Source organism: Chiloscyllium plagiosum, unplaced genomic scaffold (assembly GCF_037043375.1).
Source record: "Chiloscyllium plagiosum isolate Xiang-an unplaced genomic scaffold, Cpla_swu_hap1 HiC_scaffold_31, whole genome shotgun sequence".
Lineage (NCBI taxonomy): Eukaryota > Metazoa > Chordata > Chondrichthyes > Orectolobiformes > Hemiscylliidae > Chiloscyllium > Chiloscyllium plagiosum.
The window spans coordinates 42,051,691-42,069,295 of NW_028270169.1; the positions used below are offsets into that span (position 1 = coordinate 42,051,691).

The 17,605-nt window shown below is 42.1% G+C and overlaps 1 protein-coding gene across 1 annotated transcript; it reads right to left on the minus strand.

Annotated features, from left to right (window-relative positions):
- Positions 1-15,685: 15,685 nt before the first annotated feature.
- On the minus strand, positions 15,686-16,945 carry LOC122563833 (uncharacterized). The gene has a single exon (XM_043718024.2). The coding sequence runs from the start codon at positions 16,923-16,925 to the stop codon at positions 15,708-15,710; it is 1,218 nt and encodes a 405-aa protein (XP_043573959.2). The 5' UTR covers positions 16,926-16,945; the 3' UTR covers positions 15,686-15,707.
- Positions 16,946-17,605: the final 660 nt, after the last annotated feature.

Sequence of the window (17,605 nt, forward strand, 5' to 3'; positions counted from 1 at the left end):
CATATATTACACATTTCCGAGATATTTGAATTTTAGAATTTATCAACCAATCAGGGATCAGCTTCACGAACAAGCAGGCCTACAAAACTCAAGATAAAATTTGTGAAACGGATCATAACCTTGTTTGTCACTCTAATTATTTATCAAATTATTAAAACTCTACATTATTCTATTTAATACACAGAATAATTTCTATTTTTACTACCACTAACTGTCACCAGACAGTACAAAAAACATCTCTATTTATCTCATCTTATGTAATATAGTTTAAGAAGTGAGCATTATCTCATTCTCTAAAGCAAGTCTGACGCTGATAATGTTGCTATGGGATGTATCTGATAACATTATGGTGATATGTAGTTGGATCGACTTTAAACTTTAGTCAACAGGGTGAAGTCCATTTCAGGATACACCAAAGTCAGCACTGACATAAAAGCCAATTCAGCACCTTAATTGTCATGACACTTAACTGCAGTTACAAAGTATGCAAAAGTGCAGCATGCTAGGTTACTGAATGTAGACTGTTCAGGATAACTGTATCCAGCTTAGGATCATTCAGCTGGAACATATAAGGAAAGAAGAGGACTATCTAGCTGGTTTAATCCAGGCACATGTAAAATTATAGTTATAGAATTAGGCATGGGTTCTGATAGTTACCAAGGTAAGGGGAATGCAAGAGTCAGGGAAGGAATTACTGAATCTAGTCCTAAGGTTCAATATACTTATGTTATTTGTGAGAATGAAGGGAATATTGCACTAAACAAAGCTACTGTAAAATAGGTAAATGCAACTTCCACTTAGACTAGAAGCAAAACAACTGACGATATAAAGACAGCATATTTCTAGATTGTATCATGGCCAGTCTTCTGGAATAAGTTTGAAAACCAACCAATTCACTATCCTTATGAAAGAAGAAATTCCTCAACGGGTAAATAAAATTATAACATTTGGTTCTGGAATCTCCCACAAAGGACAACAATCTTCCAGCATCTACTGTCAAGCCCCACTAAGAATCTTGTATGTTTCAGTTGGTCACCTTTCATTCTTCTAAAATCTAATGAGTATAGACCCAACCTATTTAACCTCATTTAAAGCAGAGGAAGCTAGAAACACATGGAGGGGACTTCTGTAAATTAATGATGACACTGGAACAGCAGAAAGGGGCAACCCAACTTCAGGAAGTCAGGCTGTAGAATTGATTCAGGTAGCAATGAAAAACGATAAACGCAATAATTCATTTATGGGAGGGGTATACAGGCTGTCTAACAGTATCCACATTGTAAGACAAAGTTTCAAGAAATAGTGGGAGTTTGTTGGAATGAAATGGCAAGAATCATGAGAGGTTTTAATCAACCTAACTTGGAAATATTAGAGGGGTAAACATTGCCTACATGAGGAGTTCATAGTGTGTTTTCAGGAGTTTCTTAAGAAGCTCATTCTGGAGTAAACTAGACAGTAGGCTATACCAGACCTGTTATTGTGCAACAAGGTAGGATTAATTAACTTCACAGTGAAGGCACCCCTTGGTAGCAGAAATCATAAATTGATTGTTACATTCAGATTTACTGAGTGAAAAGTGCATCTAAGATTGTTGAAATTAAATAAGGGCAATTATGAAGGCATAAAAACAGAGCTGGCATAAGTGAATGAGCAGATTAGGTTAAAAGATAGATCAACAGTGATGTAGTGGTAAATACCTGAGGGGATATTTCAGAATCTGCAAGACATTCCAAAGAGAAAGACGTTTCTAAAGGGAGGACTCACTGTTCGTGGTTAACCACAAAATTTAAAGATGGCATCAAACCAACAAAAAAAATGTAGTTCTGCAAAGATGATTTGCAATTCAGAAGACTGGATGAAAAAAACAAAGAATGACTAAATGATTAATAAGGAGGGAAAAATTAGAGGACAAGAAAAAGAGAGCTGGAAATATAAAACAGATAGTAAGACTTTCTGCAGACCTTTAGAATTGAGAAATTAGAAAGAATTGGTCTAGATAAAGTAATTATAGTGAATTAGTAATGGAAACAAGGAAGATGGTAGATGACTGGACATGAATACTGTAACAGCCTTCACCAAAGGGATTATAACATCACAGAAATATCTGTAAAAATAGGGAAATGGAAGGCAGGGAGGAATTCAAGAGAATTACAATTTCTAGGGTTGGTACCGAACAAATTGTTAAAACAGTGGGATGACAAGTTCCAGCAGCTGATGGATTTCATTCTAAGGTCTTAGAAGGGCACAGTGAGATTGTTGTTCGGCTTTAATTTTTCAAACTTCTTGAGATTTTTGGAAGGGTCAATCAGATTGGAAAATAGAAAATATAACTCCTTCATTCAAAAATGAAAAGTAAGAAACTACAAGGAAGCTAGCTTAACACTTATCATAAGGAAGATGCTAGAAGTCATTCTTAAATAACATATGTCACTTCGAAAAGTTCAAGGTAGTCAAGCAGAGTCAACATAGTTTTGTGAAAAAAAAATCATGTTTAATTAACTTGAGTTATTTGAGGAAGTGACATGCTGTGGATAAAGGAGAACCAGTGAAGATTCTGTACTGAGATGTTCAGAAGGCATTTGATCAGGTATCATCAAAGATTATGACAGAAAATAGAATCTCATAGTGTATGGTATGAAATGTTAGCATTCATAGAAGATTGATTAGCTAACAGGAAACAGGCATAATTAGGTTATTTCCTAATTGGCAAGATGTAATGAATGGTGTGTCACAGGGATCTGTGCAAGAGCCTCAATGTTTACAATTTACATAAATAACTTGGATGCAAGGACCAAAGGCATCACTACTAAATTTGCAGATGACTGAAAGATAGGTAGGAAAGTAAATGTTGAAGAGAACGTAGGCTATGTAAAATTACAGAAAGGGTAAGTGAGTGGACAAAGAGCTGACAAAATTAACTATGATTGGTAAAATGTGAAATTGTCTACTTTGGTAAAAAAAAAGCAGCATTTTATATAAATGGTGAGAGACTGCAGAGTTCTGAGATGCAGAGGTCTGGGAGTCCTAGGATATAAATTGGAAAATGGTTACTATGCAGGTACATTAGGTAGTTTGAACACGTATTCTTATGGCGATGGGAACTTAATACTAACGTAGGGAGATGATTCTTCCATTATGCAGAGCATTGGCAAATGCAGACCTGGACTGTTGTACAGTATTGATCTACTTTGTTAAGATGTAAGTGTATTGTGAGCAGTTCAGAGGTTTACTAGACTAATACTTAGAATGGGCAGTTTGTCTTATGAATGTAGATTGGACAAAGCTTGAATCTGCTGGAGTTTAGAAAAGTGAGAGGTAATTTAGTTAAAGCATATAAGAGACTGAGGTATCCTGATAGAAGTGGGAGGGATATGACTATCTAGAACTAGATGGACATTGGACAAACAGGCAGAAAACTAGCCACCAAGATACATGAACATCAACTAGCCACTCTCACTAGTATCCTTACATACAGATAAGGAAGGACACCACTTCGACTGAGCCAACACATCCATCCTAGGACAAGCTAAACAGAGACACGCACAAGAATTCCTAGAAGCATGGCATTCCAACTGGAACTCAATCAACAAGCACATCATGTTACACCCCACCTACCACCCCCTGAGAAAAAGAACAGGAAATTACATCACCACAGAAAATGACATCACCAACCGAAAGAAGCCCAAACATATAAATAGAAAGCAGGAATCATCGGCAGTGCTTTGCCTGGAGGCGCACTGAAGATGTTACCTAGTAGGGTGCCAAAATAACTGGAAAAGAATCTTCCAGGTCAGCAAACAAACCTACAATTAGATGATACTGTTTAAACATCAGGGGTCATCCTTTTAAACTAAATATGAAGCTTTCTTTTTCCCTCAAAAAGTGTTGTGTGTCTTTGGAACACTTTTCCCCCAAAGTAGGTAGAAGTAGTTTTTGAATGTTTTTTAGGCAAGGCTAGATAGATTCTTGATAAGTGATGGGGTGGATGGTTATCAGAGATCGGCAGGGAAGTGCAGTAATCTGATCAACTATGATCTTATTGAATGGTGAACTAGGCTCTAGGAGACAAGGAGCCTTTTTATCCCAATTTACATGAATGTCTTCCATCTCTTGGAAACAACACAGAAAGGTGAGGAAACTGTATTTCAGCTATATATTTTCCTCAAACCCCAACTGGAGTATAGTATTCACTTGTAGACACTGAACCTCAGAAAAGATATAATTAACTTTAGTAAGAGTTTGAAACAGCTTTTACAGGGTAATATAAAGGATAAAAGAGGGAACCATTGAGGACAAATTTCATTAAAACAACTTGTAATTGCTTAAATTTGTTGGTAAAAGAGTGATCTAACCAAGGTGTTTAAAACAAGAAAGAATTCTACAGAGGGAGAGTATTTCCTCAGGTGGAGTCCCTGTCATGGAGGCACAATCTTTTAATTAGAGCTAGGCCATTTAAGGACATTTTTACACAAATGTAGTTAAAATCTGGAACTCTCATTCTGATAACATTAGAAGTAGTGGGTCTATTGAAATTTCCAACATCGATATTGATAGCTTTGTGATAGTGTACACTTTTAATTGTTACACACAAAAAGCAGCAGCAATAAAAGTGTGTGGAATAAACTATTAAGGGACAAAGACAAACTTATGCAGGAATTGAAGGCAATTAGTCATGTCTTAGAAAAGGAGTGCACATCTGCTTGATAACTGGCTGCTCATGCCACAAGGACAACTGTTTGCCCTGCAGAGGAATTTACGGAGTTATTCCAGGAAAGCTATATTTTCAAACAGATAGTCAGTGCCAAATGTAACAAGGAATAGTGAAGTTAATTCTGATAAAAAGGCAAGGTACGGACTTGTAATATTGTGGATGAAAAAGTCTAAAGAAGCATCAATACTATCACATCATGGACCTGAAGGAAAAACGAAAACCAAAACAATTCAGCAGCAGAACTTTGAAGAACAACACTGCACAGGATTGAAGCTTGGAAACTTCCATAAGACAGACACTGTTGTTTAGAATTGCAGTTATATTCTACCATTAATTGGGTAATAGTCAAGCTGAATTGTGAGGCTTAACTTTCTTCCTTGAAGGGTCTCATTTTGATTGCTACATGCAATAAAGTTTAAATCATTGTTTCAGTATTTGATTGTCTGTGAGATTTCTTAATAAGTACCTGATTTAAAGGTAACTTGTGGTGATTTGCCCACAAGAGCCTTGCAACATAAACTATTGAGGATTACAGAATAAACACAAGTTTTAGATCAAACATCACAAACTGAATGATGAATAGGCTTCAGATGTGAATGGCTTATTCCTGTTCCAGTAAAATGTTACCACTAATTCAAGCTCTGAATTATTTATACTTATCTCTCTAAATAATTATTTTAGGATGCAAGTCCTAAAATTGAACCTTTAAGTCCTTCTATAGCAGATAAACAAATACATTTTATACTGCGATATCGCACATTTACTGTTTACCAAACAACTTCCATTTTGATAGCATCTTTAGTGTAGTAAAGAATCACAAAGCAGTTCAAACAATATTTGGCCTCCAGCCACATAGGATGCAAACAGAGTTGAATAAACATTTTATCAAAGGAATTTAAGGCATTCAACAAAGAGATTGACTATAGATAAGCATTAAAAAAATTCTAGATATAGGGGCCTAGGCTGCTGAAGGATTTTTTACATCACTGGTGCTGTAATAAAATCAGAAATGTTCAAGAGGCCAGAGTTGGAGAACTGCAAATATCTTGGGAAGTTATAGAACTGTACAGAGAGATAAGGAAGGGCAAGGCCATGGAGACATTCGATAATAGAATTTTTGAAAATAGTTTAGCCGTATTAGGAGCCAAGGTGTGCAAGGGTTAGCACAAGGGGACAAAGCTTTAAATTGAGGGGTGATAGATATAGGGCAGATGTCAGATGTACGTTCTTTACTCACAGCGTAGTAAGGGCGTGGAATGTCCTGCCTGCAAAGTCGTAGAGTCGCCAGCTTTAAGGGCATTTAAATGGTCATTGGAGAAACATACAGATGATAATGGAATAGTATAGGTTAGTTAGGCTTCAGTTGGGCCAACCTGTGAAACCATCGAGGGCTGGAAGGCCTGCACCATGCTGTATGTTCTAGGGTGATGGTGAATCTGATTTGATCCAAATTAGGGTATGAGCAGCAAAGAAAATTGTAGAGGTACATGTTAACTGAAACTGAATGTGCACTACTACTGTAATGTTGATAAACTATGGTCCAAATCCTTAATCACAGCCAGACCTGAATCCTGAGAGAAGTAGAAGAGTCCTGAGGAACAGAGTCTCACCCCAGGCTTGGCTTTACATTGTTACCATAACAATGCACTGATGCTGAACTTGCAGTGTAAATGCAGACTATGTCTGCAGTTACACTCACCGTCTGACATGAAAAAATTCCAGTTTTCAAAATCATTTTAGGATTCAATATGTGAGAAACAATGCTCACACACTTCAATAATTGCAGTCCGAGACAAAATCTGAATCAGTAGTGTCCTTTATTTTTACACTTGCAAGTGGGTGTGATGTCCAGTGCCAGGCAAGGCAGAGGACATACACACACCAAATTCAACAAACTCTCGATATTTATATAATTTGGTTCCTACATATTTTTTCTTATTTCATTGTTTCCCCCCTGTTTACATCCTCCACTTCCCTAAGACTGGTCCCACCACTCCTGCTTATCTCTTGCCTTATCCGGCCTTATATGTGACAAAATGCTTATTTCTGGCCTCACAAGGCCATTTGACCTCATCCCACTGCAGGTCATTGTTAGGCATATTCTTTCTTCATCAGTATCTACTCTTTCCATCTGGGCTTCTCCCGAAGCCACTCTGATCTTTATGACCTCTTTAATTAGGGTTTGTTCCTGTGTCTCTGTAAAAGTGGGAAACAGATGTTTATACCTACTGTTTGTACAGGCGTGTATCTAGCCTAACTTCATCCCCTCACGACATCTTATCTATTTGTCCATAATATCTACCATTGTTTTGCAATCACGTTTCATGCTGGCATACAATTTTAGCTAATACAAAAACAATTATATATTTCCTCCACATAGTTTCCATTCTTGTTGACTCAGCTCTTGGCTGAAACAACCACACACTGATATGAGTTCATTTACTTTGTATCAGAAATTATAATTGCAGAATTGCAGAACTGCAGAAGTAACATTAATTTACCTATATCCCACAATTTCCCCTTTTTATAATTATCATTTGTTATCTTCTGCATTTTTTCTTTTAAACATCGCCCCCAAAATTCGCAAGCATCATTCCGGAGATTTCATCCATCTTGGTCTCACTCATCTCCTCATTATTTAGCCGATAAAGTTCCTCTGACTGAATCCTTTTTAGGGGGCATCTGTTTCATCAAGGCTGTTTCAATCAGTCTTTCGGTGAGCCCTCGTATACAGGGTATGATACAACAGCCAATGGCCACCAATACCCCGACTACTACTTTCAGGGAAGTAAGGATAGAAACCACCACCCCCTTCCATTTTCCAAACCATGATTCAAGCCATCCCGTGAGAGTTGTGTCTACTCCTGAATTCTCAGCCAGTTCCTCTGCTAAGGCCCGAGTAATTGAACCATCAGGTGCAGTGTTATTAGGAATAAAGGTACAACAACTTCCTCCTAACATCACACACACCCTCTTTCTCTGCTAAAATCATATCAAGGGCCATTCTGTTTTCCCATGCCATTCTACTTGTCGCATCAAGCTGTTCTGATATTCCTTTAACCGCATCTCTTGTATAATTTATAAATCGCTGTTGATTATAGAAAATGTAATTTATCCAATCTACATTTTTATTAATTGTTACCCACCAAAAGAGAGCTGACTCAAAGCCTGCTGCAATCTGGTTACGAGCCTTGAATTCATCAGGTACTCCCCTGGGGACTCCTACCAAATCAAGATAAATCCTGTCATCAAAAGAAGTGTCTAACAGTAATCTCTTACCCCTTCCCTTTTTCCCTACTATCTTTTCCTTCTCAAATGCCAGGGTAAATGGAATTGCCAATTGTACAATTGCACATATCCTTCTCCAATCCGGAGGTATTTTGCCTCCACAGTACCACCACAGATCCGCTCGGGGAACCTTTAGTGCTGAGTAGTTCCCTCCCTTCTCCGTTTCGGTAACATTCTTAATCTCTGTACATAATTTCAGCTCCCCCAAATCTCTCGACCGACTTGTACCTCGCCTGCGCACACACGACATGTGATTTCCAACTGCGGCGGAAAATGTGGGGGGGACTTTTGCATATTTCTTCTCCAAGGGAGGGAACATTAGAGATAGGGAGGTACAATTCCTATCATTCCATGCAGTCTCATCCTGATACAGGGCTATCATACATTTCATGCCCTTCCTGTCTCGCTTCCACCCGAGCGGAAAGGGTACCACCTGGGCCACTGGCCTACCGGAGGCACATGCATAGCAATTGCTTTTGTTCAGACTTTTTACAGTATACTTTACCCATTCAACCCAGGCTTTTGCAATCCCGTAACCAGTTTCTATTTCGATGGTCTGTTTCAAGTCCTTTACCTCTATAATTTTTACTACTTTAGGATCATCAGGAGGGGTGAAAGGTTGTATCTTATTACACAGTAATTCTACCCGTTTTCCCTGTCCTACGCTAATTCGAAAACAACAGCCCAAGAAATCCTTCCCATTTGCTTTCATTTCGATCCCAAATGTTTCATTTAATTGTATCTCATAGGTGCCCCCCCCCCCCCCCAGAATTGCTTCGTGCTATGTGGTTTTCCTTATTGTTAGGTATATTGGGACAATCGCGAGCTGGTCGGAATGGGGCCCGGTGTACTGTGACGAGACCATTATACCAAGTACCATCCCCAAGGCCATCCCCATAGGACTTAAGATGTATCTCAGAGCTGCGGTACTGTTCCTGATTATCTACATCCCCACAATTTACTAAGCTGCATGCATCAGCGTCTATTACTTGTGGATTATCAGACTCAGGAACTGTTAATAATACATATGAAAATAATATTTGACAAAATCCCAATACTAAGAGGGCTAGCATCATAACTCTAAGCATTCCCAGTATTCTAAACATCATGCTGAAGCACAAAAAGACTTAATATACAATCTTACAGGAATAATCCCGCACTCGCGTCACCACTGTATAATCAGTTACTCAAAGTCTCTTTAGTCTGAGTTTCAACGGGTCTTGCATTGATTCGGCTGTCCAGACTTCTTCCTCAACTGGAGGGTCCACAGGCCCTTTGATCCGAGTGTAGTGAGTCCAGCCTTTCTCCGCCGTCCTTATTGCCGTTTCGGTAGTCAAAAGAGCCTGGTACGGCCCTTCCCAGTCCGGCTGCAATTTAGTCTCTGTCCATGATTTTACTAAGATCCAATCACCCGGCCGGATGGGGTGAACGGTGAATTCAAGGGGTGGAGTCTGTGCCAATAAACCCTGTTTCCTGAGGAAAGATAAAGAGGAGGACAAGCCCAGTATATACTTCTTTAAAAACAAATCTTTAGTTTCGGGAATTGGCAATTCTCCATTCGTTTTCAGATAAGGTAATCCCAATAAAATTTCATAGAGGTATAGTCCCAAATCTTTCCTTTGCCAAGGGACAAGCCCAAAAGGCATCCTTTAAATCTATCACACTAAACCATTTGTGGTCATGGGGGATCTTACTTAATTTCTTATCAGTCCCTCAATTACTGGCTGCAGTCCTCGTGTACCTTCTATGAAAATGGGATATTGTCGCTCACAGACAATGTCCCCTTTCCTTTTTAAATTTATTAGAAGGGGAGGGACTTCCCTTCTCTAGCCCATACAATAGGGTCTATCTCTCTCTCCACATCCTCTGTCAACATTGCCATTTGTACAACTATTTTTTTTTCCTGAATTCCAATCTCCAGTCCTAAGAGGATAATTAAGTCTCTCCCTAGTAAGTTACTTCCTATATCAGGGATATACAGCAGTTCCCCTGTGACCCTATCCTTAGGACCTTCTATCATCATAGGTTTAAATACTGGAACAGTAAATCCTTCCCCTTTTACCCCCAAAATAGTAATTGACCGTGTTGACATTTCTACTTTCTTTGGTTTAAAATTCAGCGATGACCGTGCTGCCCCCGTATCTACTAGGAAGACTACCTCTTCCCTATAGGGTCCCACTTTCAGGTTTATCAAGGGTTCCTGGTGGGCCCCCGAGGGCAGGAACCCCTGACACCCCTATTCTTCATCAAAATTCATAAGCAGAATTGCCCTTTCTTCCCTTTGTAGATCAGGACACTCCTCCTTAAATGCCCTATCTTCCCACAATAATAGCATCTACTATTATACTATTTACTGGGGAAGAAAGGGGACTTATACGAGGAGCAGCCATTAAAATATGCGACAGAGAACACCCGATTGGAGATCTCCATCTCTGCCCCTGTCGCTCGAATCCTCTATCAAATGCTCCCCCTTTTCCTCTCCCTCTTCCTCTCCCTCTCTGTCCTACATGCTGCCACCCGTCGCTCCGGTTGCTCACTATTGGTTCCATTCTTTTCTTAACTACCTCATCAACCGTAGCTACCATCATTTTCACCTTCTGTTTTTGTCTCTCATCCTCCTTCTTTACAAACACTTTCTGTGCCTCTCTTAACAATTCATCTAATGGTTTTTCACTCCACCCTTCTATCTTCTGTATGTCTGGCCATGCCTTTGTCACAAAATGTACTTTCAAAAGACCCTGTGCCACTGGGTCCTCAGGGTTCATTCCAGAATATTTCCGCATTGAGTCCCTTAATCTTTGCAAGAAAGCTGAGGGAGTCTCATCTTTCTCCTGTCTAACTTCAAAGGCTTTAGTCAAATTCTGTGACTTCAGAACTGCCTCTCTTATTCCTTTTAGAATTAGGTCTTTCAATTCCCTAATTTCTTCTCTTTGCTCTGGGTTTTGGTTTTCCCACTGGGGGTCTCTGAGGGGAAACTTTACCTCTCCCTGTCCAGCATCCCCATCTCCAATCGGGTGTTCTCTGTCCCATATTTTAATGGCTGCTCCTCGTATAAGTCCCCTTTCTTCCCCAGTAAATAGTATATTCAAAACAGACATTAAATCAGCCCAGGTATACAGACTTGGCTCCAAAAATTGATTAATTTGTTCAGACAACCCCACTGGATCCTCAACCAGGACCTTCATTTCCTTTTTAAATGTTCTGACCTCCCCACTGGTGAGGGGGGCACTTACAAACCCAATCTCTTTGTCCCCTATTGATACATCCCGAAGGGGATAAGTCATTACGTTCTTCCTTTGTTTTTCTTAAAGAAATATTGCACTATTTCTAGCTCCCCATAACTTCAAACACCAATTCATCAATTCATGCTTGACTAACTTTTAAAGCCTGTTCCTAACTTGTAAATATATTTATGTTCATTTATTCAGTATTTAATATTTAAAATGTAAAATGCATACAGTTCCTAATTTTGAAATCCACTGTAATCACCCAGTTTTAGTCCCTTAATTTAAATCCAAAATTAGTTTTCTTAAGTTGTCCTGACCAATCATTACTCAATTACAATACTATAGGTCATGAAATAATCAGAGCTGCCTTAAAAGAATTTGTCTATTCAAGTTTAAAAAAAAACTTCTAATGCATGAACATTGGCTGAATCCAAGGTCACAGATATTAACCATAGGATTTTATTTTTACTATAATCTAATGTTGAACTGAAACTTCAACTGTCCTCCATAAATCGCTTTTATGTAAAGATAAAAGAGATTAGTTAGAAACTGACAGTAAGGCAGTCATGACCTATAAAAAGAACAGGAGTTATCATTCTTTTTTTCATAATCTCTCTAGAATCCTTAACCTTAAAATAAATCATGTTAAGTTTCCATAATAAAAATCAGATTCAAAACAGTCCTGGAAGTCAAGCTCCAGGGAATAAAACGCAAACATTCAATCACCAACAAACAAATGTTCATTCAAACCAAATCACAACGGGTTAAACTTTCTACCAGCTGTACAGCTCTTTTCATTCTCTCTCTCTCACACCTTGACATATAAATTCAGATATTTACAAACCCAGTCTTCGTCCGACCTGTACTTTGGCCAGAAGATGGCGGGACGAAGAATGGATTCCTTAGTCCATACAAAGCAACAATATTTAATCATCCTTTTCCCTTGTGCAAGTATTATTTTGCCAATTCCACAACATCCTGCCCAAAGGACTTTCTGGAGGTATGTTGTAAGGGACCCCGCCTCCATTTCTTCTTTTGTTTTCCTGGAGGCTTTTTCCTTACCCACGGCACAACCCATATTGAGTTCCTTCGTTAGTCCCTTATTAACTACTAAAACTCAATCCCGGCCACCAAGGCAATACTTAAAAGTCAATTTTCTTACCTTGGTCTGTGCACAGAGTTGCCTGGCCCCTTTTCGCCGTATGTTCTATCGAGCTCCTATCACTGTCTGATTCAGATGTCTCTCTTGTGGGATCCGTACCAGTCGCCCAAGGGAGCGGACCAAACCAGGACACAAGACCGCTCCTCAATGGGGAACGGGACGCGTCTTCCCAGTGTCCAAGGCCAGCCACTTCCCCCCGGCGATGGAAGAAAATCCCGGACAGCCCCCAATTGTGAGAAACAATGCTCACACACTTCAACAATTGCAGTCCGAGACAAAATCTGAATCAGTAGTGTCCTTTAATTTTACACTTGCAAGTGGGTGTGATGTCCAGTGCCAGGCAAGGCAGATGACATACACACACCAAATTCAACAAACTCTCGATATTTATATAATTTGGTTCCTACATTTTTTTTCTTATTTCATTGTTTCCCTCCCTGTTTACATCCTCCACTTCCCTAAGACTGGTCCCACCACTCCTGCTTATCTCTTGCCTTATCCGGCCTTGTTTGTGACAAAATGCTTATGTCTGGCCTCACAAGGCCATTTGACCTCATCCCACTGCAGGTCATTGTTAGGCATATTCTTTCTTCATCAGTATCTACTCTTTCCATCTGGGCTTCTCCCGAAGCCACTCTGATCTCTATGACCTCTTTAATTAGGTTTGTTCCTGTGTCTCTGTAAAAGTAGGAAACAGATGTTTATACCTACTGTTTGTCTCAGCCTGCTCCTGCCCCACCGAACTCATCTCTGCATACCTCGACACGGTCCTGTCCCCCTTAGTCCAAGAACTCCCCACCTACATTCGGGACACCACCCATGCCCTCCACCTCCTCCATGATTTTCACTTCCCCGGTCCCCAACGCCTTATCTTCACCATGGACATCCAGTCCCTATACACCTCCATCCCCCATCACAAAGGACTTAAAGCCCTCCGCTTCTTCCTTTCCCGCCGTACCAACTAGTATCCTTCCACTGACACCCTCCTTCGACTGACTGAACTGGTCCTCACCCTGAACAACTTCTCTTTCCAATCCTCCCACTTCCTCCAAACCAAAGGAGTAGCCATGGGCACCCGCATGGGCCCCAGCTATGCCTGCCTCTTCATAGGATATGTGGAACTGTCCATCTTCTGCAGCTACACTGGCACCACCCCCCACCTTTTCCTCCGCTACATCGATGACTGTATTGGCGCTGCCTCATGCTCCCACGAGGAGGTTGAACAGTTCATCCACTTTACCAACACCTTCCACCCCGACCTCAAATTCACCTGGACCGTCTCAGACTCCTCCCTCCCCTTCCTAGACCTTTCCATTTCTATCTCGGGTGACCGAATCGACACTGATATTTACTATAAACCGACCGACTCCCACAGCTACCTAGACTACACCTCCTCCCACCCTGCCCCCTGTAAAAACGCCATCCCATATTCCCAATTCCTTCGTCTCCGCCGCATCTGCTCCCAGGAGGACCAGTTCCAAAACCGTACAACCCAGATGGCCTCCTTCTTCAAGGACCGCAATTTCCCACCAGACGTAGTCGACGATGCCCTCTACCGCATCTCTTCCACTTCCCGCTCCTCTGCCCTTGAGCCCCGCCCCTCCAACTGCCACCAGGACAGAACCCCACTGGTCCTCACCTACCACCCCACCAACCTCCATGTACAACTTATCATCTGCCATCATTTCCGCCACCTCCAAACGGACCCCACCACCAGGGATATATTTCCCTCCCCTCCCCTATCAGCATTCCGAAAAGACCACTCCCTCCTTGACTCCCTCATCAGGTACACACTCCCTACCAACCCAACCTCCACTCCCGGCACCTTCCCCTGCAACCGCAAGAAATGCAAAACTTGCGCCCACACCTCCCCCCTTACTTCCTTCGAAGGACCCAAGGGACACTTCCATATCCGCCACAAATTCACCTGCACCTCCACACACATCATCTATTGCATCCGCTGCACCCGATGTGGCCTCCTCCATATTGGGGAGACAGGCCGCCTACTTGCGGAACGTTTCAGAGAACACCTCTGGGACACCCGGACCAACCAACCCAACCACCCCTTGGCCCAACACTTTAACCCCCCCTCCCACTCCACCAAGGACATGCAGGTCCTTGGACTCCTTCATCGCCAGACCATGGCAACACGACGGTTGGAGGAAGAGCGCCTCATCTTCTGCCTGGGAACCCTCCAACCACAAGGGATGAACTCAGATTTCTCCAGTTTCCTCATTTCCCCTCCCCCCACCTTGTCTCAATCAAATCCCTCGAACTCAGCACCACCTTCCTAACCTGCAATCTTCTTCCTGACCTCTCCACCCCCACCCCACTCCGGCCTATCACCCTCACCTTGACCTCCCTCCACCTATCGCATTTCCATTGCCCCTCCCCCAAGTCCCTCCTCCCTACCTTTTATCTTAGCCTGCTGGACACACTTTCCTCATTCCTGAAGAAGGGCTTATGCCCGAAACGTCGATTCTCCTGTTCCTTGGATGCTGCCTGACCTCCTGCGCTTTTCCAGCAACACATTTTCAGCTCAGGCGTGTATCTAGCCTAACTTCATCCCCTCACAACATCTTATCTATTTGCCCATAATATCTACCATTGTTTTGCAATCACGTTTCATGCTGGCATACAATTTTAGCTAATACAAAAACAATTATATATTTCCTCCATAGTTTCCATTCTTGTTGACTCAGCTCTTGGCTGAAACAATTACACACTGGTGTGAGTTCATTTACTTTGTATCAGAAATTATTATTGCAGAATTGCAGAAGTAACATTAATTTACCTATATCCCACAAATATAATCAATTGTCAGAGTACAGACATTTGCTATTTTCAAATTACAGAGCATTACCTTCAGTGACCATACAAAATAAAGATGGTTGTGTATTAGTTGTGGAGCCAAAAGCAAATGAGAAAGTTCTATGAATAAGAATTATAAATATTTAGAGCAGGTCAGTAGTGTCTGTAATGAATAAGGAGGTTCTGAAAACTGCCTTTTTCCTAATCAGATGCTGACTAACTTGCTTCACATCTCCAGCATATTCCAAGTTTTAATTTCAAATTTCCAAAATTTGCATTCTGATTATTTTACTAAACAATAATTTGACTGAATTAAAAAAATGTTACAGTCAACAATAAATGATGAGGTGTGATCACAAGAATTTTTGCAGCTACTGCCTTAATATTACAAACTCTGGCTCCTAATGTGCCCCTTTCTGTTTGACCAGAAGTGTGCCTCGTACTATTTTGACACTCGTGAAATTGCAATGAAATTCAAGTCTTAGCCCCTTGAGGAAGCCTCGTTCATTTATTTATCATTGATACTGAACAGTAGAAAAAACCCTCCAATAAGCATAGCAGTCACTGTCATCTCCATTAGTTTCTGAATATGCCACCTCCCCTCCAGACTTTCCTTGTTTTTGCGAAGCTGCATCCTTCTCCAGCGTTGGGTCTGCTCCCTGGCCAATTGCTCCCCATAATGAGCTTTGTAGAACTCATCAAAATTGAACATCGATTTCTCGGAGCTCAATTTATCTGACGAGCTCCAAGCCTGTGATTGTTTTGACGTTGAGGTTTGGGCTTTCTCCAAAGGTTTCTTCCCGCTACGTAAATCTGCTGCTGTCAAAATTCCCCGGTCATACTTCTTCCTTAGGGTCACGCTTCCCAGCACGGAATATGCCTCATTGATTTGAGTGAACCTCAATGCTGCTTCCTCACTGCCTGCATTTCTGTCTGGATGGTAACGAAATGACTGCTTGTAGTATGCTGATTTGATCTGGCTCTGGGTGGCACTGGGAGAGATTTTCAAAATATCGTAGTAGAGCGTGTTGCTTGCTCGAGGAAGTGGGACAGCATTATTTCTTCCAGAGTACCTGTTGCCATCTCTAAAGTAGCCGTAGGGTCTGCACTGGTGATGTACCATGGTGACAAAATGCCAGTGTCCGTTACTGTCTAGGGCTGATGCCCAGCCATTTGTGACGATTGACCGTTTAAAGCTCCAAAGGCCCTGGAGGTATTTGTGGTTCCTCAAGTGAGGGGCCAAGACCCGACAGGACAGGCAGCTGCCACGGTGAATAAACCCATTAACATGCATCATGTATAGGTCAGTATTACTGAGCTCCCTATTCTGGGAACAGAGGTGCCTTTCCAGTGGAAATGTCACACTGCCAGCTACAGGAGGGTCACTGCCAGGTGTTTGCTGTGTGCGGTGTAACTGTAGGGCGGTCGGAGCTTGTGAGAGCCGGCTCCCCTGCTCTGCTGCTCGCCGCCGCCTGGGAGTGTTCCGGCTGGGAGTGGGCTCCAGGATCCCAGCCGCGGCTCGGCTCTGGGCGCCCGGCCTCTGCGCCACCGAGGGAGATAGCAGCAACCGCCGCCGTCCACCGGCCCCCTGGTCAAAAACGCCGGCGGCTGCCAACCTGGATCCACCGCCCAGATTGCAGGCGCTAACAGTCAGCTTGCGGACACAGTCCCCGGGGTTCCGGTGCTGGCGGACCCTCACCGAGCGACCGGCGAAAACCAGCGCCATCTTCACGGCCCACCTTGTAGGGGGGGGGGCCGTGGCTTTGACTGACAGGCACGGCAGCTAATCACAAGGCTCTATCCTCTAACCGCCGTTACATCCAGCCACTCACCGCGTCCGCACGTCAGCCTATGACAGTGACCGTTCCGTTTCGGCACCGCCCACAGGCTCCTGATTGACAGTTCCGAGAAATCACTTGTTACTTCAATTCCAGAGACATCGAGATAGGGTATACAACTCGGAAACAAACTCTTCGGTGCAATTCGTCCATGCCCACCAGATAGCTTAGCCTAATCTAGTCACGTTTGCCAGCATTTGGCTCATTATCCCTCTATTCCTTCCTATTCAGATACCCATCCAGATGCCTTTTAAACATTGTAATTGTTCCAGCCTCCACCACAGCCTCTGGCAGCTCATTCCATACACACACCACCCTCTGCATGAAAAAGTTGCCCCTTAGGTCCCTTTTAAATCTTTCCATTCTCAACTTAAAACTATGCCCTCTAATCTTGCACTTCCTCGCCCCAGGGAAAGCTCCTTGTTTATTTACCCTATCCATGCCCTTCATGATTTTATTAACCTCTATCAGGGCACCCCTTAGCCTCAGACGCTCCAGGGAAAACAGCCCCAGTCTGTTCAGCCTCTCCCTATAGCTCAAACCCTCTGACCCTGTCAAGAGACCAACA